This window comes from Tetranychus urticae, chromosome 1 (assembly GCF_039701765.1).
Source record: "Tetranychus urticae isolate SD_2017Ah chromosome 1, NJAU_TeUrti_SD_1.0, whole genome shotgun sequence".
Lineage (NCBI taxonomy): Eukaryota > Metazoa > Arthropoda > Arachnida > Trombidiformes > Tetranychidae > Tetranychus > Tetranychus urticae.
In genome coordinates, this window is record NC_142958.1 from 27,438,607 (window position 1) to 27,464,076 (window position 25,470).

The 25,470-nt window shown below is 32.4% G+C and overlaps 9 protein-coding genes across 10 annotated transcripts; 5 read left to right on the forward strand and 4 right to left on the reverse strand.

Annotated features, from left to right (window-relative positions):
- Positions 1–165: 165 nt before the first annotated feature.
- On the reverse strand, positions 166–3,244 carry LOC107364420 (2,3-bisphosphoglycerate-independent phosphoglycerate mutase). Its single transcript, XM_015931759.2, has one exon. The coding sequence runs from the start codon at positions 1,857–1,859 to the stop codon at positions 330–332; it is 1,530 nt and encodes a 509-aa protein (XP_015787245.2). The 5' UTR covers positions 1,860–3,244; the 3' UTR covers positions 166–329.
- Positions 2,101–3,243, forward strand: eIF2Bbeta (eukaryotic translation initiation factor 2B subunit beta). The gene has a single exon (XM_015931761.3). The coding sequence runs from the start codon at positions 2,101–2,103 to the stop codon at positions 3,184–3,186; it is 1,086 nt and encodes a 361-aa protein (XP_015787247.1). The 3' UTR covers positions 3,187–3,243.
- Positions 3,244–3,933, reverse strand: ATPsynF (ATP synthase, subunit F). The gene is made up of 2 exons (XM_015931762.2): positions 3,515–3,933; positions 3,244–3,450 (listed from the first exon to the last, which is right to left on the reverse strand). Exons 1-2 carry the CDS (start codon positions 3,846–3,848, stop codon positions 3,419–3,421), a joined length of 366 nt encoding a protein of 121 aa, XP_015787248.1. The 5' UTR covers positions 3,849–3,933; the 3' UTR covers positions 3,244–3,418.
- A 583-nt stretch (positions 3,934–4,516) lies between these two features.
- Positions 4,517–7,235, reverse strand: LOC107364421 (uncharacterized). Its single transcript, XM_015931760.3, has 6 exons — positions 6,567–7,235; positions 5,999–6,339; positions 5,459–5,889; positions 5,189–5,395; positions 4,933–5,125; positions 4,517–4,866 (listed from the first exon to the last, which is right to left on the reverse strand). The coding sequence occupies exons 1-6, from the start codon at positions 6,612–6,614 to the stop codon at positions 4,710–4,712; spliced, it is 1,377 nt and encodes a 458-aa protein (XP_015787246.1). The 5' UTR covers positions 6,615–7,235; the 3' UTR covers positions 4,517–4,709.
- A 1,251-nt stretch (positions 7,236–8,486) lies between these two features.
- Positions 8,487–9,065, forward strand: LOC149094867 (bromodomain-containing protein 7-like). The gene has a single exon (XM_089266026.1). The coding sequence runs from the start codon at positions 8,487–8,489 to the stop codon at positions 9,063–9,065; it is 579 nt and encodes a 192-aa protein (XP_089122152.1).
- Positions 9,066–9,521: 456 nt separating this feature from the next.
- LOC107364503 (cell division cycle 7-related protein kinase) lies at positions 9,522–11,197 on the reverse strand. Its single transcript, XM_015931867.3, has 2 exons — positions 11,046–11,197; positions 9,522–10,968 (listed from the first exon to the last, which is right to left on the reverse strand). Exons 1-2 carry the CDS (start codon positions 11,128–11,130, stop codon positions 9,620–9,622), a joined length of 1,434 nt encoding a protein of 477 aa, XP_015787353.2. The 5' UTR covers positions 11,131–11,197; the 3' UTR covers positions 9,522–9,619.
- Positions 11,198–11,349: 152 nt separating this feature from the next.
- LOC107364501 (dual specificity protein phosphatase CDC14C) lies at positions 11,350–18,171 on the forward strand. 2 transcript variants are annotated; one of them, XM_015931864.3, is made up of 7 exons: positions 11,350–11,575; positions 12,249–12,774; positions 12,999–13,796; positions 13,925–14,063; positions 14,412–15,092; positions 15,921–16,163; positions 16,621–18,171. In XM_015931864.3, exons 2-7 carry the CDS (start codon positions 12,666–12,668, stop codon positions 16,700–16,702), a joined length of 2,052 nt encoding a protein of 683 aa, XP_015787350.2. In that variant the 5' UTR covers positions 11,350–11,575; positions 12,249–12,665; the 3' UTR covers positions 16,703–18,171. The 2 variants fall into 2 exon arrangements, with proteins under 2 accessions (XP_015787350.2, XP_015787351.2); XM_015931865.3 differs by lacking the exon at positions 15,921–16,163.
- A 444-nt stretch (positions 18,172–18,615) lies between these two features.
- On the forward strand, positions 18,616–22,827 carry LOC107364502 (uncharacterized). The gene is made up of 3 exons (XM_015931866.3): positions 18,616–19,097; positions 19,201–19,352; positions 21,303–22,827. The coding sequence occupies exons 1-3, from the start codon at positions 18,811–18,813 to the stop codon at positions 22,535–22,537; spliced, it is 1,674 nt and encodes a 557-aa protein (XP_015787352.2). The 5' UTR covers positions 18,616–18,810; the 3' UTR covers positions 22,538–22,827.
- Positions 22,828–23,174: 347 nt separating this feature from the next.
- Positions 23,175–25,384, forward strand: LOC107364631 (uncharacterized). The gene is made up of 2 exons (XM_015932061.3): positions 23,175–23,354; positions 23,433–25,384. Exons 1-2 carry the CDS (start codon positions 23,230–23,232, stop codon positions 25,339–25,341), a joined length of 2,034 nt encoding a protein of 677 aa, XP_015787547.2. The 5' UTR covers positions 23,175–23,229; the 3' UTR covers positions 25,342–25,384.
- Positions 25,385–25,470: the final 86 nt, after the last annotated feature.

Consider the following 25,470-nt stretch of genomic DNA (forward strand, 5'->3'; position numbering starts at 1 on the left):
GCGTGAAATTGTCGATTATGAGAATCAGACTATTAATTAGCCATTTGATGAAGTTATTAACGTTCATTAGGTATGAGCACAATAAATTTCATGGTAAGTCTAAACTGTTCGTAATTCACCATATAATCTAGATATTAGTTGAACGAATTGATAGACTATGATATATTTAATTTCAACTCTGTTTATTTAAAAGCAAAATATTAAGTTAATTATAATTGAATAGACTAAAAATAATGAGGATTTGAGAAAAAATAACATTCAAACGCAAATTGCTGATCACTTCAAACAATAAATATCGACTAATTCATGATACATTTCTAATCTGCTAATTATTTTTCAACTAAAGATTGACCAGTCATATCGGATGGTATAGGGACGTCCATAAGCGCTAAAACGGTAGGAGCAACATCACATAAAGCGGCATTGTGTGTTATCTTCTTGAATTTGTAAGGTCCAGTCATACAAAATGGTACTCGATAAGTGGTATGTGAAGTTACTGGTCCACCTTTTTCATCAATCATTCTCTCTGCATTACCATGATCAGCAGTAATTAATAAAATGTATCCATGCTTTTCACAGGCTTCTTTGATTGCACCGATAGCCTTGTCCGTAGTAGTACATGCAATTACCGCTGGTTCGTATTTGCCGGTATGGCCAACCATATCAGGTGGTGCAAAGTTACACATGACAAAGTTATACTCACCACTAGCAATGGCTTCAACCATTTTCTCTCCCACTCCAGCAGCATTCATTGTAGGCTGAAGATCGTAAGTGGCCACTTTTGGAGATGGAACCATACATCGCTCTTCTTTATCGAAAGCTTTCTCTTGTCCTCCATTGAAAAAGAAAGTAACGTGTGCGTATTTCTCTGTTTCAGCACAATGAAATTGTTTATAACCAGCACTGGCTACGACTTCAGAGAGGACATTTTTAGGGACAACCGGAGGATAAAGTACATCAAATGGAAATTCATCCTTGTATTTAGTCATTGTGAACAGTTTAATGTCCTGAGGAGATTTATCAGTCTCAAAATTAAGCCTGACACCAAAGCTTTCAGTTATCTCCCTCATTCGATCAGATCGATAATTGATGAATACCAGAGTATCTTTGTCTTTTATCAAACCTTCTTCATTTATAATAACCGGCTTGATAAACTCATCAGTAATTTTTTCTTCGTACTTTTGCTTGACAAAATCAATAATCTTGTCAGCAGAACATTTGTCACCAATACCTTGGACCAAACCGTCATAGGCAATTTTTATACGTTCCCAACGCTTATCTCGATCCATAGCATAATATCGACCCATAAGTGAGGTGAGAGAGCCATAATTTAATTCTTTAATCTTATCCAAGACTTGTTGGATATAATTGACTCCAGAGGTAGGACTAGTATCCCGTCCGTCTGAGAAAAAGTGGATAAAAACTTTATCAACCTTGTGCGCTTTTGCACCCTCGAGAAGTGCAAAAAGATGTTCAATGTGAGCGTGCACACCACCATCACTGATCAAGCCGAGCAAATGTAGACGTCCACCGCTAACAGTTTTAGCTCGATCACAAGCTGCTACGAAAGTAGGATTATCCTTAATTTTTTTACTTTTAACATCCATGTTGATTCGAACAATGTCTTGGTACATAACTCGACCAGCACCGATATTCAAGTGTCCAACTTCTGAGTTACCCATTAGACCATCCGGTAACCCAACTGATAATCCAGAAGCATCTAATGTAAGATATTGACCATCATTTTTAGCCAATCCATCCATTATTGGAGTATCAGCAGCAAGGATAGCATTTCCCTTGACTTCATCTGAAATGCCCCAGCCATCGATAACAATAAGACAAACCTTGTGTCCAGACATGATGATTTATTAATGACACAAACAAAAATATAGTAAACCGATCACAATAAATGAAAAAATTACAATGTCATTGATTCTTGAACATTAAAATGACATTCAAGTTCTCCCTTTGATTTTCCTACTCTCTAATCTGTTGAAATAGACAAAAAGACTATTTTCACTACAAAACAAACCTGATCAATAAGTGTTGTTTTTTGAAATCCAAGTGTTTTTGTTATTTAATTGTTTCTATTTCTAGATAATGGATAAATTAAGTGAGGATAAAATAGCTGAAATCCGTTCAGTTACCCAGGTTGACAAATTGGTTGAAGATTTAAAATTGGGTAAAGTCAATGGATGTTATCTTAAAGCATTTCGGACTATGGATTTACTGGAAAAAGGGGTAAAAGGTTGTGCCTGGAATTCTGCCCAAGATTTGATTTCAATCTTTACCTGTATTGGTGATCTTCTTTCTAAAGCTGACCCCATCGAAACTGTACCCACTAATATCGTCTTGCGGGTATTGAAAGGTATCAGAGATGAGTATGTAACAGCTTCAAGTAAAAATCCAGGTGATAAATCAATTGGATTTGATACTGAGGAATCTTTACCTAAAATGATGATTAGCGATGATTTAGCTACTCATGATTATGCCCAGCCATTCAAAGATCTGAAGGAAAATATTATAGATTATCTTAGCGAGTTGGATAGTGAATTGGAAGCATCAGTTGAAAATATTGCGTCAAAATCACTTGAACAAATATCATCTGGCCAGGTTATACTGACTGCTGGAAAATCAAAATCTGTCGAGGCCTTTCTCAAATACGCAGCTAAATACATGACTTTCCAAGTATTTGTAGCTGAATCTGAACCCTCTGGTAATGGCACGGAATTAGCTATGAAATTGGCTGAAGCTGGTATCAACACAATCTTGATTCCGGACTCTGCAATATTTGCAATCATGCCTAGAGTTAATAAAGTTATTATTGGAACTCATTCTGTAATGGCCAATGGAGGCTTAAAAGCTGTCAGTGGATCTTATGCTTTAGCTTATGCTGCCAAAAATCATTCGGTTCCTTTAACTGTTTGTACTCCTATATTTAAAATAACTCCAAATTATTTAATTTCCCATGATCAAGTAGCTTTTAACAAATTCGTGTCACCGCACCAAATTTTGCCGTTCCACGAGTCTCCTTTCTCTACTGAAACGGAAGTGGTTAATCCAGTTTTTGATTATGTCCCTCCTGAATTAGTAAATGGTTTTGTTACTAATTGGGGATGTTATACACCGTCTTATGTATACAGATTACTGAGTGAATTGTATCACCGAAGAGACTATTTATCTTGAATTTATCATTTGTAACAAAGATTATCAAGAATAAAAGATATTTTGCAACTCGTAAAATTAAATTTTACAATTCAGAAATTTTAATTGCTAACAGTGTAAACACATTACTACATCAATAATAATAGATTTTCTATGGAGAGAAGAAGCTAAAGTTTTAAGATGTTAGACACTTGATTTGGATTCTTCTCAACAAATTTCCATCGGAATTGTAATGATGAATCGTAAATATTGTTTACCAATGGTACTTATAACGTCTGTGATGACCTGTATACAAAAGAGAAATGCATTAATAATATTGCAAGTATGGTTAAGCAATTAAGCAACTTACTCATATTATGCAACTGGAAAACATAACCCATAGCAGCTGTAATCAAGAGCACAGTAAAGAACATGTTTGATCTACTTCGGACAGCAATAAAATGATGATGACAAGATCGATAGAAATGTCGAGACATAACACCAGCTATAGCACTAGGGGTGAATCGTCGTCGCATCAACCATGAAGGTAATTCATTCAACTTGACATCCAAGATACCTTTATCTTTGCAAGCATAATTAATCCGTGGATCATAGGGTCCATGAATAGCACGGTTGTATTCGGGTGGATAACAATTAAATGTTCGCCACCAAGTTACCACTGGATTCTTAGATGATTCAGCCATTGATTAATTTGATAATTAGATGAAATAATTTAAATAAAAACAATTTAATCAATGAAACCAGTCAAAGAAGTAAGACAAACTCTGACTTTAACCAACTCTGTTAAAGGACAACAGGGACCGTTGATAAATAACAATGTTATTATAACATAAAATATTTAATATCAATCTTTACACCAAATTTAAAAAGCTGATGAATTATCTATATCTCAAGTTGAATTAACTAAAAATTGTTAGTTTTCGCTAATTTAATCTACCAAGTTTAGTATGATAATCTTGTGATACTTTCATTTAATTGTACTGTGTAAAGTTTATTGTTTTTCTGTTGTTTTTATCTATAATAATGAAGTCAAAGAAACATAAGAAACACAAGGATCATCATAAATCTGGCTGTGAAGATAGTCCATTTGAGCAGAGACCGTTGAAACTTGTTCTTAAAGTTGGTTCATCGTCTTCAAATAATCTAGCCACTGCAAAGAAAAAGAAAAAGTCTAAAAAACATAAACACGGACATCATCGTTCTCATCATTCTCACCATCATCATAGGCATCATAGAAGAAGCTCATGTAGCCATCATTCAAAATCATCATCATCATCACGACATCACCCGCTAAAACTTCCTGACAATGAAATGAATGATTTCAGCGATAATAACAAAACTAGACCAGATATCAATGGCAATTGTCTATTGCAAATGTTTTAATAAAATTTCTTAAGCTCGAAAACCATATTGCATTTTTAAAATAGTTTTACAATTTATATATTTTTACAATTGAAATAAAAATGAAAGTTGATTAAATCAACCAAGCTCCGTTCTCAATGCAACTGACCCTTAAACTATCTAATAAAAACTTATAAACACAATCATTCATAAGTACAGTTAAAATCAATATAACACGGTAACACAAATGTGTTTGGACCTAAAATTGTTATAACAGCTGCAATAGTTGCACAGACTCCGCCAACGATTCCTAATAAAATAATCTTGTAATAATACAATTTATTTAGCAATGATATTCGTCTGTAAAATAAGAAATAATAGATTAGATAGAATGCAAAATATTTCGAGCTAAATATGAATAGTTACCTATCAGGCCAAGATGAATTTTTCATTGAACATAATTTAATATAAAATAATGGTGGGAATACAAACGCCAAGCCAGTAGCTGTTGATCCACCAACTAGATCTAATAGTTTGCCAAATCTTGGAACAGATTCACCAAGAAATAATATAATACACAGCATTGTTACTCTGATAGCGACTCTCTTCCAATTGAATGCTGCAATTATAATAAAAATTTATTAAAATGGTTATCAATTATTCTTAGAGTTTCCATACTTACTATGAGGAATCGAAAATTTATCTTCAATTTGTTGAAGTGCAGGATTAATCATTAACAGTGAAGCAAAAAATAGATGTCCAGTCATTAAGATGGACACAACAATACGATGAGTTCCATTTGGGATTGAGTTTATAATATTGGTACTAACAGATGAGCCATACGTTAGATATCCCATTACAGCCAAAGGCAGGAAAAGAATCAATAAAACTAAATAAGAAAATGAATTTAGCTTATTTTTTGAAACAATTTTCACATTGATCGGTAACATACTTATAAATCCAAAGGTAACTGCTCTAGTAAACCTATTCTTCTTCCTCATGTCATTTTGGAAGGTTGGAAATGGTCCGGTCCCTCCAAAGGCAAAGACAAAAGCTCCGAATGCTAAAGAAATAGTTGAAGCATTGGTTGGTGAAGGTGTCGGTAATGATTCAAGTGAAATAAAAACTTTAACGATATTGAACAGTAATATCGCCACTGCTATTGTAGATGTACCCAAAGCAACAGCCGCAGCAAGCCAAAATTCAACGGGTGTACCGAGCCACATAAGAGGACAAATGGCAGCGCAAACTATTAATATCCAAACTCCATATGATAAAACTCTATCAGGATCGATAAGATCAGATGTTAATTGAGCACAAACCATAAGACAAACACAGCTTGAACCAATCGAACTAAGCTGAATAAAGAGTGTGATCACAGATCTGAAAATAAATAAAAATAAATAAAATATTAGTTTTATAAACAGAAATAGCGTTCCAAATCAGTAAATAACATGAAATGTATTACTAATTTCTATTAATAGGTTCTTACTTCATCTTGGATCCATAAGCCATTTGACCAATCGCTGGATATGGATCACGACAAGATGCTTGAAATTCAGGCCATCTTTCCTCTAGGATAAGCCAACATTTACCAATTAGCGAACCAGCTATGGCAGCATCAAAACACATAATTAACATCAATGGTACTCCAATCCATCCTGTCTTGTTAAGAGTGTGTGGTAATGTTAACAGTCCAGCTCCAGCATTTTCACCAGCCACAAATAAAACTGTGGTCAACACTGACATTCCTCTTCTAATTGTATTATCAATTCCATTTGTGCAAAAATTTGTTACAAAACCGCTGTTTGATTTTTTCAAGTTTGACTTATCCTGCAAGAAATCAAGTTCATTGAAATGAAGTAAAACTTGTTTTAAAAGAGTCAGATTCTAGGTAAAAATACATGTAGCTTGTCAAATGAAGAAACTTTCAGTTACTGAATGTTGTTAACTAGACAAACTTATAATAATAACTTTTGTCTATGATAATAACCGCACATATGATCAAATAACATAAGATTCAGAAGTGATCAGAAGATAAAGAAAAAAGTATAACTTACCTCTTCTTGAGTACCATAAGTTTTCAAATTTTTCAATTTTAAATCCATATTTGAATGGATTGAGTTATTTAACAATTATACAATAAATAGATGATTAGATGAATGAAGGATCACAATTATAAATGACTTTTAACAGTATACTGGTTGTTGTGGCACAATTACATTAATGAAAGTGAATGGGTAAAGGGAAAGGAATAAATACAGAAAGTGTTTATAATTTAACTAAAATATTGATCATCATTAAAATTCTACACTCAACTTAAACATGCTTCAAGTTGATATTCATCTACTTGAAGCTTATATAGATCAAATTTAATCAAGATTATCGGTATTGTCATCAACATCTTCAATATAATATTAAATATATCCAACAGAAGCAACAAAATCATCATAAAATGTAACTTTTCCCATTATTACACAGGGTTAAACAACTATTGGTAATCCACTGGTTTAGGTAAGTTGAGGGGTTGTTATTCAATTGCTGAAAAAAGGTGAAAAATCAAGTTTACTGGTTATCCCAAAATTCATTGCTCTTAACCAGTTTTTCAGATGAACACAACTGGTGATAGAAATTTTCTCTTTTTTCATTCAACAATTGAATTGACATGAGCAGCTTTTGTTTTAATTAGCTAAATAAATAAAGTCAGTCATTACTTTTACTGTTAATTATTCACAGTGTAATATAAATTGAAAGTTACGGTTGCTCTGTGATTCTGATAAGTCTACAGTTGATTGTCAATTATTAACCTTAAATTGTTCCTTATCCATTTGAACTTAAATTGTAAAAAAATGAACATTCCAATTCGGATTTAAGTGCTCATGAACTTGAATATAAAAAAAGCTACACTCGATTCAAAAGTCTATGAGCTATTATCACAATTGACTATCAGCTTATCTTGTAAACACCATTTTTCTATATTAATCTATTTTCCGCTCATTTAATTGCTATCTTGTTGAAATCCTTTTTGATAAAACTAAATCACTATCACTGTCTGATCAATGATCATCAGCTGAATCTATCAACATAAAATTCAAGGTTTACTGTTTAGTTACTATTTTACAGTTGTTTTTAATTACTGTTGAAAGGTTCAAATTTTGCAACTTATTAACAATTGTTCATTGAGTAAATTGCTTAAATACAGATTAGCATGTAACATTTAGATTAAACTAATGCCATTTATTACTGAATAAACTAAACTGAACATTTTTGCGAAACTTTTTCTTGCCATAAAACATTGTTTATCTCAGTAATTAATTGCACCAACAATTCAATGTAATTTGTATTGTAACACTTAAGATACTGTGGAAATATTGAGACTATCATTTAAATGCATGATTGGTCACATGTAACTCAATCAGGATTGTTACCCTGATTTAATCAAGTAGTAAAAGGTAACACCGAAAAATTTTAATGGCTTGATAATGATTTACAATGAATGTTTCAACATCTTCAGCTCTTTTATCTTCGAAAACTCACTGTTGGCCTTAAAGTCGATATTCATGATTATTAAGAAACAAGCTTCAAGTAGGTGCACATCGATCACTCTTCATCTCAGGCTTTCTTTTGGTGAGATTCTTGTTTTGGTATGAATTACATGTATCAGTCATCTTTACTCACTTGTCAATATTTTCACAAATACAATAAAATTGGCTTTCAAATTGATTTGGTATTTGATTATAATTGTTATTCATGTACAAATCAATTGAGACCAAGTTTAGTCCAATAGTGCGATGTTTATTTTTATGTAAGACTAAACCAGTTAATTATGTCTTCTGAGCAATAAATGGAGAGCTTCACCATCTTATAAGGCAGCGCGAAAATTATGGCATTATGCTAGATGCAAAATTTTCAATAAAAACATTCTTCCTGAGTTAGCCAAACCTTATCCTGATTCAAGTCCAGGTCAACTTGGCTATGATATGGAAGAAAGTCCAATAATGGAGATTGACTCTTCAATTCAAACAATGCCAGGTATTGAAAACTCACAACAAGACAGCTGTACGGACCCGCTAAAACTTCCTGATAAAGAAATGAATGATTTCAGTGAAATTGAACTCATTGATGACGAAGAGCTGAATGCAGAACACATTTTAGCTCATGTAAAAAAATCAGCAAAAATAGCTGCTGATCGATTAACGTTGGAAAGACCGGAAGGGTCACATTTAAGTTTCCTACGGCAGAAGAATGATGGAACCACAACATTGGGTTTTATTGGAAGTCAAGGAAAAGAAAAGACAGTGACTTTAGGAAGTTTAGTTGGTCAACTATCCGATGGTATTTCATGTTTACCACCTTACAAAGAACCTGGAGCAAATCAAGTTAAAATGATCGATTCTGTCACTATAACACCCTTCTCATCATTCTTACCCTCTTTGGATTCGACCTTTGCCACTCTCAGTAAAGAAGAAACTCAATTGTTGACATCAACTTATGGAGAAGATGAAATTGGCCTACCTTATACACAAAGTCTACTATCATTTGCTAATGATAATGACTAGAACTCACTAGACTTTACCTCACCTTTTACTTGTAAAACTGTTTTTGAAGTCATCTCTTTTCGTAACCATCTGATCTTTATACTTTTATATCAAAGCTGGTGATGTATGATTATAAATTAATTGTTATTTAATCCACTATTTGACAATGAAAACTTACTTTAATAAACAAAAAGAATGCTTTAGCTTATTCCGAGCTATGAAGATATTAGCTGATAAAATGATTCTTGTTTTGGTATGAATTACATGTTTTGAAAATTTTGAAAAGAGTTTAAATTGTGCTTATTTTATTAAATATCCGTACTATCGAAGGAATTGTCGATAGACATTGAAGGAAAATCTAAGATTAATGCTCAAAAAATCATGTCTGTTCAATAATGACTGTACTTACTCCCTTATTTTGTCTTGTTTAACTAAATTTGCTCAACACTGCAGTAATTTACAGTAAGCAATAACGTATTAACTTTATTTTTGCGTTAATTTAATAAAACTATAAAACAGTAACTTTATTAATTTTTACATTGTCTGAATTTTTTATGTAAGACTAAACCCGTTAATTACGTCTTCTGAGAAATAAATGGATGCATGAGAGCTTCACTAGCTGTTAACCGCTTTCTTGGGTTGGGCTCAAGAAGATGATCCAGTAAATCGTAGGCACTGTCGTCTATTTCGAGTGAATTATTGCCTCTAAGATTTTCACATAGCTTTTTCAAATCGAGTGGAGGTATTGTCTTTGGGTTCATAATAATTGATTGGTTCAATTCTTTTGCCGCTTTGATGAATCTTTTACTTCCTAAAACGGTCATCATTTGACTAAGAGAAGTCAAATCATCAGCAAAAGTGCTGAAAAATGGATACCTCCTGGACAATAAACAGGCCATAATAACACCAGCAGACCAGACATCAATGGCAGTTGTCTGCTGCAAATGTCTTAATAAAACTTCTGGAGCTCGAAAACCTCTAGTTCCAGCTCTGGGTGCAGCAAGATCAAAACGCCGCAAACAATTATTACAGATTTGCTCTTTTCCATAGCAAGCACAAGGATTAGAAATAGATGAAGGTTTTAATATGAATTTTCGTGGTTTAACTTCAGCTTCTTTCTTATCTACATTATTTTTTGGTGGAGTTTCTGGAATTACTGCTGGATTTTTACGTTTTACTGGAGTACTGAAATTTTCATTGCATTTAACTTTTTTTGATGAAGTAGTATTAGAAGGACTCGGGGCCATGTCATCGTAGGTACGCTTTTTTATTAAAACTGGATTTTTAATACCCTCTCTATCATGAAGAGCAAAGTTTGATTTGGTTGCAACAAGCTCTTTAATAGCTGATTTAGATGAAAGGGCTGGAGAAGCAAACTGGATATTTTCTCGAGCACTTAAGGCGTGTTTACGGAGAACTACCTCGTCTTCGGCGAGACCAAAGTCAATGAGTCCAAATGTCATCGATTTTCGGTTGAATAGAAAATTGCTGGGTTTAATATCACGGTGAATGATGCCATGTTTATGAACTGCCTCTAAAGCTATGAAAAGATTTTTCATGTAGCTTTGTATTTCAAAACCATTGGCATCTTTAAGAAAATCAACAAATTTAGTGCTTGGAAAATATGGCATCACAATGACGCATAGTCCACTACCAAAGAAACAGGTTCTGACACCAATGATATTCGAGTTCCCACCAAGATCTCTTAAATAACGAATTTCATTTGCCACTCGATCCCATTTCATAGTTGGTACGATACATTTCAAAGCAAAGCTTTTTGTTGGATTCTTCAATAATTTTGACTTGAACACCTTGCTGAAAGTACCTTCCCCAATTTTCTCCTGGAGACTAAAATGTCTCTTCAAATCCGGAATAGATCTTAGGAAATATTGAGGGAATTGGTTATTTTCACATTCAGGAGATGCTAAAAGTGACAAGAGAGATAAAGGTTAAAAAATATAAACTATGAGAAGAAAAAAAGATGAAATAAGAAAATCTTACATTTTTTGGGGTCTTCAATTCGGAGAGATTGAAAATTTGAGGAACAGTTCAAAACTATATGAGAATTTGATTTTGTTTTCTCCATGGTCAAATAAATGACTACACAATCTGTAATGAGTTAAAGTCGCATAGATGAAACTTACATCATGAAAGTAAACAAATGAGTTCAATTTGAAGTCCCAAAATAAACCGGGAAAATGTTGTATTGCCGTTTTTTGTGCTGCCATCTGTATCAAGCTGATAGAAATAGAGCGGATTCGGGAGTCACCTTTCCAACCGCCTAACCGAAAACAGATAAACGGTTGAAATTTGAAAAAAAACCATCTTGATAAACAAATCTTTTTTTCACTTCAAATATTCATCTTGTTTTTTTGATCTGCATCACCGCTACCAACTTTATTATCACCAACTTGATGGTGGCTATTAGAGCATCTTCAGTTGGTCATCTTTCGCAAATTTCATCAATTTTACCTGAATTTTTCTTTTGCTGTTTCAACATCAACTGATTTCATCTTAACAAAACCTGCTAAGTAAGTGTTTTCAAACCTATTCTCTTTTTTCTTATTGTTTGATAAATTAGTTTATTTTGTTTCATTTTTGTTATATTTACAGTCTATTCTACTCCTAAATTATCAAACTAATCTCTATTTATGCATCTTTTGCTTCTATTTTTACCTTCAACTTCACCCTCGTCCAGCAACTTTCCAATTTTCGTTTTACAAGTAGCATGATTAAAATAGTGCTGATGATGTTTAACAACTTCTATTATTTTCTTTTCCATCAACATAATATTTTCTACAGTTAAGATAGTTTGCTGTTACAAATACTTATTTGAGCTTTTAAGCTGAGAATGAATGTTTTACGCCATTCTTGAATAAGCCATTATCTCTTACGATTCTGTTCATGGGTCAGCTTTGATCAGACTCTACTTTCCTTTCTGTTTCGTTTTATCTTGGAAGTATTATTCTAGTTATGTATAAAACGTTAATATTTTATGTCTTTTTGTCTCGATGATCAAATTTCCATTTATTCCCATCAATCACTAGCTTCACATTGATACATCGTGACTTAAAACTTGATATCTCCTTATTTTTCTTATCACTCTGTCTGTCCTGTCTTCTTTTCTTTCTTTCTCTCTCTCTCTCTCGAATTTTCTTACTTTTTTTCCATCTACCTGACTAACTCTTTCGTGTGATTTTTTAGGTGACCTATCTTCTCAGCTGTTGACCGAGATATCTTATCAAAAAACAATTGTGTTCAAAGTCCTTTTTCAGTACAAGGAAATCAATTGATTCATCTCTCATCATAATTTTGAGTTAATTTGTTAATCTCAATTCAGAACGATATATCCTTTCTTCAACTTATGCGATCGTTATTGTGTTAACATACTGTTTAAATTATCAAGTGGAACTAACTTGCAACTCTACAACTTTAATACCGGTTTTCACATGAGTTACGGCTGTGTTTATCATTCTGTGGTGTTGTTGTTCTACTCACCTGATGAGGCTAACAAAATCAACCATTTTTATTAGTTGGTTTGTGAAGTAAACAAGAAAGTTCAAGTTATTGATAAATAGATTTACCATAATCTATTGAGTAAACTCACTTACATATAGCACCATGACTTGTTATTTGGAGAATATCGTTAATGATTTCGCTCATTATAAAGATCTTGATCGTGATAAAATGATTGCCGGCGGTCTAGTACAATTGACTTCTATTATCCCAGGTAAATATAGCATATTTAAACTAACTACTTCTTTGATATCTTTTTAAGATGTCCTCAACTTTCATCTCCCTCAAACGATCTATTTTTATTCTTCAATTCATCGTTCTGCACAAATTAGTTGCTTGAACCAAGCAAGTTTAACCTTACTTTATTTCAAAACAATTTGTCCAATATTGTTTTATTGAACAATTTAATCGGTCTAAATATTTACTTATATTTTACAGATCGTCTATATTTTGCCACGGTCAACGTTATTTATCAACCATTTGCGTCAGACAATTTGCCATACATACCTGTTGGAAATGAAGAATTTCATTATAGAGGATTTGATAAAGATTTTGGCCCTTTAAATCTAGCTTGTGTTTACCTATTCTGTGAAAAATTAGCTAAAGTAATGGATTCACAGCCAAGCAAACCAGTTATACATTTTTCAAGCAATTATGAAGAAAGTCGAGTCAATTCAGCATTCTTGATGGGTTGTTATGCCATCATAAAGCTAGGCATGGATGCCAACACGATAATGATGAAACTACGTAAAAACAGTCCAGCTCGTTATGTTACCTATCGTGATGCCTCTTATTCATCTTGTGATTACGGTTTGCCTATTCATGATTGTCTTAAAGCCGTACAAAAAGCTATTAAGACGAAAATCTTTGAATACTCCAAGTTTGATTTAGCTGAATATCTCTTCTACGAAGAGGTTAGAAATGGTGATTTAAATTGGATTGTTCCTGGTAAATTGATTGCCTTCTGTGGGCCCACAGAAAATGCCTCTATTCTGCATCCTAATGCTTACAGTAAACTTCCACCAGAATATTATTTTGATTATTTTAATAAAAATGGTGTAACCACAGTCGTTCGTCTCAATAGTCCAGTCTACCAGGGAAAAATTTTCTCCGATGCTGGCATCAATCATTTCGATTTGTACTTTGATGATGGATCTACCCCTGATTTATCAATTGTTCAGAAATTTCTTGATATTTGTGAAGGTACTCCTGGAGTTGTTGCCGTTCATTGTAAAGGTATTGTATTAGTTTTCTATTTTTAATAATGGCAACAATGATGTAAACATTGTTAAATTTCACGTTTCCCTTCTGTTCTTATTCTTCAAATATTTATATTTTTCTTGTCTTTATGTTTTCCTGAATAGCTGGCCTTGGTCGAACAGGAACTCTCATTGCATGTTATTTAATGAAACATTACAGATTCACAGCAGCTGAAGCAATAGCATGGATCAGAATCTGTCGACCAGGCTCAATAATTGGCCCTCAGCAACAATGGCTGGTCAAGTAAGTTTTTGTATTTAAAATTGATTTCACAAAATTACCATTGTAAAGCTTGAGAGTTGATTTCATCAGTTCTTTTAAGATGTCGTTTAATCTCCCGGAAAATATTTCACTGCTATTTCCAACCCACATGAAAAGAAAAGCCTCTCGACATTAGCACTTGCATCATTGCTACAGTGGTACTTTAGTATCATTGCCATTTTACATTTATCCATGAAATTGTTCATTTACTTTTCTTGTGGGTGACTGGAAAACTTTATGACTAATGATGGTAGTTTCATGACTCTCTCTCTTTTCAATTATCTTCTCCTTGTGTTTTCATTTTAATAAAAAACAATTTTCTCTTTGCAGGATGCAAAATTGTCTATGGCTTGCTGGTAACGCTTTGCATGATGCTAAACGTGAAAAATCTAACAAAAAAAGTAATCTCAGTACCAGTAAAGATATCATCACAAATGAAAAAAATTCATCAACAAAGGAAACCCCTAAATCAAATGGAAATGATAGTCTATCTAAAATTACATGTGAATTCAAGCGCATTGAGCTACGTGATGGTTTGAATCAAATTAAAGCTGAGAATGAAAAATTGGTCCAAAATAATAAGTTGGAAAATCAGATTACCAGAACATCAAGTAGATGTAATCGAAAGACCAATTCATCATCTTCATCATCATCATCTACAATAACAACAGGATCCGTTACTGAAACTGAGCGACAAGGAGACCGGTTGAATAGACTTAAGTTAAATCGATCAGCTTCCCAACCCAATGAAAGAATAATTCCAATCAAAATTGAATCAAGGGAACCAGCTCTAAAAAACAACTCTAATAACAAAACCATAAACAACAATAGCATTAACAATAAAAATGTTAATAACAACAACAATTCCATTACGATTCCATTTCCATATTCCAATACGAGTATCTCTGGCCATCATTACAATACTCGTTCTTGTGGTCGAGCACATGGATGTTCAAAGATTACAACATCAGAATCACCTGCTGTTCGTAAATCAACTCGTAATTCTAAAGGGTAAGCTTTTAGAAGCAAACAAATTAGCAATCTTTTATTATTTCATTTCACAAAAGTAAAATTATTTAATAATTCTAACAATCATGATGCAAAAAATAGATAATCGAGAGCCAGGAAAGTCTGTTTCGTGGTTCTTTCTTTAGGTTAATTACTAGATATCATAAACCTTGAGACATAATAGCCTCAAGGAGAGAAAAAATCAGCGATTTTCTGAACTCTCTATGAACAGAAAATTGTATTAACAGTCACCATTCTGTATTGTTCAAGAGCAACAATTTACTTACTTCCCACCTTTGCTAATTCAACCATTTTCAAAGAATTATCACTTCCCACTTACTCTGAAAAAAAGTCAAGAGAAAAAAAGAATTACCTCGAATCATGTTTTATCGTTTAACAGGTTTCAAAATCTGTTTTGCTATTCCTAGACTACTTAATCATCTTAGAGTATCTAATCATCCATCCTTACAAATGTACATAAAAATTCTAGCCATGAAAGATGCCCGTCATGAATCCTATGAAGTGAAAATAGCACAGAATTAGAAAAGTAACTTTTCAATTCAATTGATAGCCCAACACATTTAATAGTTTAAACCAAGGCCAAAACATAACCTAACCCTCTAATAAGTATTAACTAACCTACCATTAATTATGTTATCCTCTCAACTGTCCAACTTAATTTTCAATTTAACTTAATAGCTTTCTCTCCTTCTTTCTTCTCACTTTCTAAGCTTCTTTATATTCTGAAACTCTTATTACTAACACACTAACTAATGTATAATTAATCTTCCCTGTGTCCATCTTATTTCAAACTTTTTAACAACTCATCAGTCTTGATCTATGGCGACAAGCTGTTCCCGTTCATGAAGTTATCTTTGACCCTCCATCACCAACAGCTAAAACAACTAATCCAGTTAATCTTATCAACAATAGATTAATTAAACCAGCAGCTAAAATGCTTCGATCTCGAGGTCGATCCTATTCACCTATGCGCCACTCTCGTGTTGGTCCCGCAGCACGTATAGCAAGTCTACCAGTCGACCATTCAGATTCAATTTTCTCAAAAATGTCCCCGTAAGAGGCAAACCTTTTAAACGCTGTTTCATCTTGAGCTTATTTTTACTTCGTTTAATTGCTTTCATTTATTTTTGTTTTTAGTTTCAAAATCATATTTTCATTTTCTTTGTCAACTCATGATTCTATCTAAAGAGAGTTGAAAAATTGCCAAAAAGGGAACTTTTGCCATATTCCTAGCATTGCTACAGCTTTTTCCCAAGCACTCTTATCTTAATTTTGGTTGATTCTTACTCTGTTCAATGAATTTTGATATTTTTTCAATTTTATTTTTACTTTTACTTTACTAGTATTTTCATGCATTTTACTTTTCTATTGATGTTTGTCAAAGTATTTATATTTTTGCTTGTTTATTCATGAATATTTTTTAAGAAATTTTGGGTATGATTTGCGAAACTTTTATTGTTTCGGTTTTTTTACTATTGAATATTAATTTGTTTCTTTTTCTCTCTTTCAGATGCAATCAATCATCCCAGCAGACAGTTATCATCACCTCTTCATGTCATGACAAGACGAAAACCGCAGAAAGACGAAGATGACAATCCGGGCAGCTTACTCGTCAACCTTTCCGTGTGATTCGAAAAAAAACTCTCAAGAAAACACGTCCTTTCTCCAAAAAAATGATCCCTGCTAGATCAAGTCTTCTTACTCGAGAATTAACAGGCTTAGGATTAATTGATCTTGATCTGTGCAAATATGAATTGCGTTCTAAGAGTACTAAAAGACGAATCAAAAGTTAATTCAGAAAGATAATCAGCAACTTTAAAAGTTCAAAAAAACAGTAAATAGACAGTAATTCAGTCGATTTTCTTCATTCCAAACATTCAGTTTGCTATGATTCAATTTAATCACTTTTAATTTAATTCTAATTAGTTTCCTATTCTTTCATTTGTAATTTCGAATAGCATTCAATTATTAATAGATAGAAAAAGATTTTTACATGTCTTTAAATAGGCATTTATTACTATATTAACAATATTAATAAAATCAATACAGCTAATGGAAAGTTCATTGTGTTTCAAATCGGCATAATTATTTAGTAATTGAGGACAAATAATATCATTTAAATGATAGATTTGTTTCCTATTTAATAACTATGATCTCTGATTCAGTTGAAGTCTATGAAACAGAAAAGCCTCTTGAAATAGGAAAATCATTGAAATTAAATAAATCTGAACTAAATCATTTCAATAAGAATTGCAACTTGCTAAATTTTCCATGTATTGATTTCAGTTATTGGTAATTGATGCCTATTTACAGTCTTAAATTTCGTCCTAATATTTACTTTTCATAGTAAATTGATCTTTTCAGTAAATCATTTGAACCCTTCTCTCTATGCCCCTAAATATTGACGATTTCTGTCTTTGAATTACTAAAACGTTATCTAATTGACTAAACAAAACTAAAGCAAATCAAAATTAACAATTAATTAAATGGTTGACGAGTGAGCATTGCCCAGTTACTACTGAATCCATCTCGCTCTTTACCTCATTGGACGTATTTCCCACCAAGTTAATGAGGTTCAAAATAAATAGACTCACCTATTTGGTAATAATTAATATTAATTACTGCCAAATGACGAGTAAATATATTTCATAGTTAAAGACAAAAACTAATTTCTCCGACCTTCCATTCACCTCCTGATGGACAAAAATTTAGAAGACAACTTTCACGCAAACTTGATTTTTCATCGATTTGTCTCATCACTGGAAAATTTTTAACCTAAATACTAATGACAAATTTAACAATTAACCTTTTTGGCCATTCAAATTTCCTAATTATTAATCTCAATACTACACATCTTAATTGTCAACTGGCAACTAGCGCTAAGACATTTGTTTGGTCAAATTTTAAAATCCTTTAAATCTTCCCTTTATCAAGAAACGAACATTGTAATTTATTTTAAATCTCTCTCTATTAATTGTATTGTATATTTGCTTTGCTTTTTTAGTTAACTTTAACAGTTTTACTTTTTTTTAATTTTTAATTAAATAGTTCACGAGTTTAATTTTCGACTTATCTTCCATTGTTAATGCTCGATTGTGATTTATCAATTATCTAACATCATTTCAATTTAGTCATTAATGAACATTAATTTATCCATAAACAAATCAAATCATATGAACATTTTGTCCTTTTTTCCAAATTGTCAAATAATTTAAATGTTTTTCATCATTTCAGCTCAACTGATTGAAAATTATCTTTGCTTTCTTAACATTAATATAAAATACAAGTTGAAATCGTTATTTTCAAGGGTGTGATACTACGAATCATTGGTAAGATCAAAGATTGAGCTTAACACATTGTCATTCATTACTAACCATTATCTTAATATTACCTAACGATTACCGTTTTATTGGGCAAAAGTTCAATTCTAATCATCTTTTTGATAAAAGGCATAAACAGCAAATAATATAAAATAAAAAGGTATTTGATAAATAGCAAGAGATTTGAACATGTAAGACTCAAAAGCAACTCCACTGATTCATGAGAAGCTTTATTAGCATTAAATTATTGGAAAATGAAATAAAGACAGAACTGAATCAACAATCTATAAATTGTCCAAAAACTGTACATCCAGTGTGTTTAATTGTTATATCTAGTGTCATCTGTTGACAATTTTTTGTCGATCCAAAGAGTCAAAAATATGTCTTATGCCTTTGATCAGCATGACTTAGCTGATGTTGCCGTTAAAGGTGTTTTTTGTGTTAAACTGCCACCCAATGTAAGGTCAACTGGAGCTTGGAAAGTATGGTCACCTAAACTACTCGTGATTAAACCTCAGACCAGTGAAATAAATGGTCGCCATGCTAGTCGGTCCAACAATAAGTTAATTTTAACAATATTTAAAAGCTCAAAAATGAAAGACACTTCTCAAGGGTTTGTCATTCAAGAAATATTAAATCCTTCTAGAACCATCATCTTTCGCTGCAAGTAAGTATCACTTTATTATTGTTTGTATATTGTTTAATCACTAACCCCATCCTTGATTATTATAAATTATTTTATGCTAATTTTATTTAATTACATTCAAAAGATCTCGTAAAAAGCCACATGCGTTCACAATCTACGGCGATGGTAAACCTATGGTTCATATTTCTGGTGACTCTGAAACAGAGAGTCAGCTTTTGATTAAATCAATTCGTAATTTGCTTTGGCCTCCAAACCCTATTTTATCATTATCTAAAAGTAAGTAACAGTTAATCTTTTCTATCGCATGTTATCATCTTCATAATTCAGATCGTAAAGCGATTTATTGAACAACACGTACTGAAACATCTCAATATAACTGAGCTGGTAATACAGTAATCCCTCTCAAAATGCGACCCTCTCAAAGTGCGACGTTACCAGGGAAACAGTCTATTCATACGATCGAAAGATAATTTTTATTTTAAAAATGTCTAAAAATAATTTCATTTAATTCAAAAAAATCTCAAATCAAACATTAAAACAAACATAATTACTAAGAAATTCATAAAATTGTGTAAAAACATGTGAAAATCGAACGAAACAGCGTCTAAACAATTTGCCTTGAAAATAGACAATTACCGAAAGAGTCGCATTTTGAGAGGGATTACTGTACATAGGATTTTATGTAATCTGTAGCAGGGAAAAAGGTCAACCATTTCAATCCCAACTATCTCCTGATTGCTTGTGATTTTTGTATTAATGTTTGTCATTCTTGATTGATTCATATAATTACTGCTATTATCAATTTATCAGAATAGGCAGATAACTCTTCTGCCTAATTTTAATTTTTGAACTCTTCATCAATCTGGTTCTGTTCATTGCTTTACATAGATTTTGGACTTTTGATTAGCTATTTTTGTAATATGACATAATATGAGTGTAATACATGTATTTGCATGATATATTGAATATTGGTACACATTTTGATCAGGTTTTTATCATGAAAAAACAAAAGACTAGCCTTGTGTTTATGAAACTGCTACCATTGAAAGATTAAAGGTTTATTTTCAAGTTTTATTATTATCAAATTGAAACTCCCTTTGGACCATGAAAGGAGTAAGTTTATGGCAAAAAACTACCTTAATTGATACATCTTGTGATTTTATAGCAACGACCTGTTTCTAGACCATACATCATATGATATCCAGTTTGAAGGTAAAATAGTGAAAGGTTTTATCAAATTGACAAATTTAATAAAATAGATATAAATAGTGAATTGTCATTTGATTAGTGGAATCTTTAATGTTTTTAATGTAACGGTAACCTAAATCAGGGTCTTTAATTATTGTGAAGGATATTTTAACTCAAAGCTAACCAGATAACACTTTCAGATTGTATGTTAACAGATATGAAGGATTGAAAATAATGATCTGGTTGATAATATAATGAAACTTCCAAATTCATTAGAAATATCATCAAACTGAAAATGTTTGATTTGTCAACCTGTTTCGCAACTTAGCAGGTTAATTATTATTATTAAATAAAAATTAATGAAAAACAAAATTGCGATTAGCTATCAAATCATTCAAATTTCAATGTCGATGCTTTTAATTGGGTAATTCAGTGAGAAATTAACTCTCACTTCTTGATAATGATTTTGCTTGGTCTTGTTAACTGATAATGAACTACAGTAGTCATTAGACTTAAGTTAACAGATTTTCTTGCGTGGACCGGCCAGCCGCGACAGCTTTTAAGGCGCCGTCTACCCCTTGCTACCTAGGTGTTTTACCGACCCATAGGCGCTAGGCTTTATCCAGCTTAGCTGGGAATCCATCAGGAAGGGAGGATGGGATAGTCCAGGGGGCTCAAGCCTGGATAAGCGACTACTGTATGTTGCCTTAACTTCAGGGCTTGGGCGAGATTCGAACGCTAACCCCAAGATGCAGATTACAACATATGAAGATTAGCAGTCTTATCGCCAACGCTAACCACTAGGCTAACGTTAAGTTAACAAAAGTCGATATTTTTTTCATAGTCGCCATCTAACAAGAAATAAAAGTACCTTTAAGATCGAATTTAATTTTGTCCATTTCTCTATTGTCTAGTTTCTCTGAAAACTAATTAGAACCGAGATGGCGACACCTGAAAATTAACTTAAGTGTGGCACTATTTTGTTAACTTAAGTCTAATGACTACTGTATTATTAATTTCTTGTCTCTTTTATTTCAGCTTTGGGTAGCTTCTTTGAGGTGTCAATAATTGACAATGAAATTTCGTATCGAGCTGGTTTACTTGGTGTTTGCGGATATCTAACAATTACATCGGAAAAGGTTTCCCTAACTTGTCCACAGACTGGTCATGTTATCCAAGAATGGTCAATGTCTGCTGTATCATTCAGATTGGTGCCTCAATTGAACCTAAAGGACAACAATAAAGTAGTCAACATGAAAACAAATGAAAACAGTAGCACTGGAATTGGAAACATATTAATCTATTGTGAGGAAGCCTCCGAACTGATTATTCAAGCTAATCGGGTTCGCTCATCTGGTAATATCATTGAAACAACTTACAGTGATGAGCTATTTCAAAATTTCAGTCTATCTCTAAATGAATTTGATTTAACTGCGCGATTTGATGATTTGTGGGAACTCAATGGCTCCAGTAAATCACCATCCCAATCAATCTCGGATCGCTCTTCGTTTACTCCAGTTTCCTCGACAAGATATAGCTACAATCAGTCGACATCTTACAGCCTTTCCAGCTCTCTGTCAACCAATAGATCTTCAGCTTGGCTTGAATCGAGTGATATTGGCATCTATGATGTCCCTCGTCCAACCAATCCAGTTGCAATTAATCAAACATCAAACAATGGTTATGCTTCAATCATCAAACCATCAAATCAACAATCTATTCTAAATACGATTCCGGATCTTCCCTCTTCTGTTCTTGATTGCTCACTGAATAGTAAACAATGGATGTCCGCTGAATTAGATTACAACTCTTATTCACCAATAAACTTGGCTACTTCACTACCGACAGCCGTTGAAATATTACAAGATGACCATATTTATGAAGAGATAAGAGGCATGAAAGCAAGGGAAGAAAGGGACGAACTATTGGATGATGGTGAAGATGACATTTATGAGATTATTGAACCACTGAGACAAACGCTTTTTGAAGAAGCTGAAAATATCAACCCCAAAAAAGAAGCTAATCAACTGGACAATGATAAATTCAACGACGAGGCCATAATTGGTGTATTAGATGATGGAAGTAATTTAAATGAAAATAGGCCCAAGAGTAAATCTATTCCTTTCAATGTTAACACTCAAAGTAAAAATTTGAAAGTTAATCAGTTGAAAAACTCACCTAAAGGTATTTCCAGATTTAATTACTTTAAACTTCGTCGCACTCTCTCGGAATCATGGCCAAATCAAAATCGTAATCAAAATCTTTCACCATAGTCACCAAATAGCAAATTGAATCACATTCCATTTTATAAATTCATCATACAATTCAATGTAAATAACATATAATCTCAATGAAAATTGTTTACCTGTGTTGAAAAATTACATCACGATTAGCTATCATCGGAATTTAATTTGAAAACATGAAATCATCACCATGAAATAGTTTTACTTTACCCAGCAGTAATCAATTTGTTCACTCGTTATATTCAGCTGAGGGCATGCGAGAAATCTGTATCTGTTTGTTATCCAAATTTAAATTAAATTGTTGATTATTTTACATCAGATTGACATTTTGTTGCTATTTTTTATCAAATTAAATTTTATTAACAATGCTGTGTACGTTTTCATCTGCATATAATTTGGTGAATCAGATTAATGACTAATATATTTAAGATCACAACCATCGGCTTGTTTCATTTGTAATAAAATAATACTCGAACGTAACTTTATTTAAACCATATGTTGATTAAACTGAATAATGGATTAAAAGCTGATCAAAGAAAAGATTAATCTTTGAAAATTGCAACAAATAATGTCACGTTAAGTTAAATTACACCAGATGTCGTTAGGTATTGACCAATGAAAATTTTGTTCCCGCGTTTGAAATCACGGTTTGAAAATGTTATTGTTTTTTTCTTGACATGAAGCTGTAATTGTGATTTGTTAATTACAATCCATGATTATCTATGATGGATCTTAATCGGTTATTTCATTTAAGGCCTGAAGATCCTCTAAGTCTTAAGGAATTGATGTCAATATTGCATCCTACACAGGAAATTGACCATAAGTTACTGAATTTACATCTTGTTGGGTGAGTATCGACTTGTGATTTTATTTAATTTATTAATGTATTCAGATGATGCTTTATTAATACAAGCTTTTTATTTAGAATTTTAACAGGAACTGAATCTCAACTGTTTAAAAATATCGATGGTTTTATCTATCCTGAAGATGGGATAAGTTTAAAAAATGAAACTGAAATATGCTCAAAATCTGTTTTGTCCAACTATTCACAACTTGCAAGCCGAGTGTATTTTCTTCTTGACTCGATTAATAAATGCCTCATAAACGAAGATGACAATGTGCTCACGAGGATTTCATACTCGTTAACGCTTAGAGATATTCTCAATCAATGCTTTGAAAAACTGTTATTGGACTCGCAACAACTAACTATGCCTGTCAACTACTTCTCAGATTATTTAAACGGCAAGAAAAGTGGTTTTCTGGCGGTAAAGCTGAATACTCTATATGAAATTGGCATGGCTTTAAGTGATGGTTCTGACTGTTCGAGTAAAATATTAAATATTCTAATGGATTTTATTTACTTGGATCGAATTCACGAATTCAATATTGTATCACAGCTGTTGATCTCTTCCATTCGGCCTTGTTTGGATTACATCGAATCTCTTTTGACGAACGGCATTGTAAAAGACTGTCGAGGTGAATTTTTTTTCCAAACCAATTGTGACTGTGATCCTGATCATTTCTGGTCTGATGTTTTGCAATTTGACGATACAAATCCAGTTCCTGTCATTTTTAATTCTTCTTGGGAATATCTTTGCATGGGAATAAAATCCAGATTATTAATCAACATTTTTGAACAAAGAAATCGTACAATCAAAATCGACTATCCAAGAGGCTGTTTATTTGAGCACTTTTTACGTAACTTGAAGCAAATATACCATATAGCATCAAACGATAACATCAGTCACATCAAATCTACCAAGAAAAAGAGCCACTTAAAATTACGCTTGGATATGTATGAAGAATTATTTCCATTAAATTATGAATTCTTAACTATTGATGATAAATTGGAAAGCGATGTTGAAGATCTAAACTTTAGTTCTATCGAAAATATGGCAACCGAATCTTTTCTTCCTTGTGATTATACCCGTCATGGTATTCCATTTGAAATTGCTTTACAAAAAAGTTTAACAGCAACCTTGAAAACGTTCATCGATCCTATCAGTCAATGGTTAATTGAACACTCTCATAATTCCTATCAACTTCATTTGAATATTTTCAATGATTATTATCTTCTTCAACGATCCAATCCTGAGATGAGACTTTATTTCGAGGCCTTGTTTTCAGATATTACCGAAGGCTGCACCAAACCTGAAAGTGCCCTCAATTGGCATTATTATACATTCACTGAACATGATGTGACAGCATTTCTTTCCCAACAACGTCTTAATGGAAAAAAAGTTAAAAATCTTACAATAATAGAAAACATTCATCTCATTTATGAAGAAATGGATTGGACTTCTCGAGCTATCATCAACAACAATTCAAAAATGATTTATGACAAAGCTTTCCAATTTTTGCTGTTATTAACTTATTGTCGCTGGATTTTAGACAATCTCAGGCTTCCTAGGAATATAAAACAACGTAGTTCATGTTATGCTCACAAGTTATATCTCATTCGCCATCGTTTACTGCTTACAGCAAATAATTTGTACAATTTCATCATGAACAATGTTCATCAACAGGTTATCCTTTTGTATAAAAGCTTAGATACTGCTTGTGACTATCAAGATTTAAAAAATTCATTTGTAAAGTTCATCAGGCGAATTGAGCTCATCACTATGCAAAGGAGTGACAGCAATTCCAAAGTTGTTCGCACAATGGTTCGTAAATTTGTCCAGCTGGTTGACTCTGTAGCAACAATTTGGTCTAATCCAGATTTGGAATCATGTGAATTACCTGAAAAAAGTGAGATTGAAAATTTCGAAAAAGGATTTAAAATTTATTTATACAATATTGCATTCATTGATGATCATATCATATTAAAAAGTTGAAATTGTTTTAAAAATTGAAAATAAAAATTAATTTTTATCTTTATATTCATGTGTAATAAACTAAATATTATTTTAAATCATAATCAAAAAGTTATTTAAAATAAATTATGTTGGTTAAAATAAGCAGAA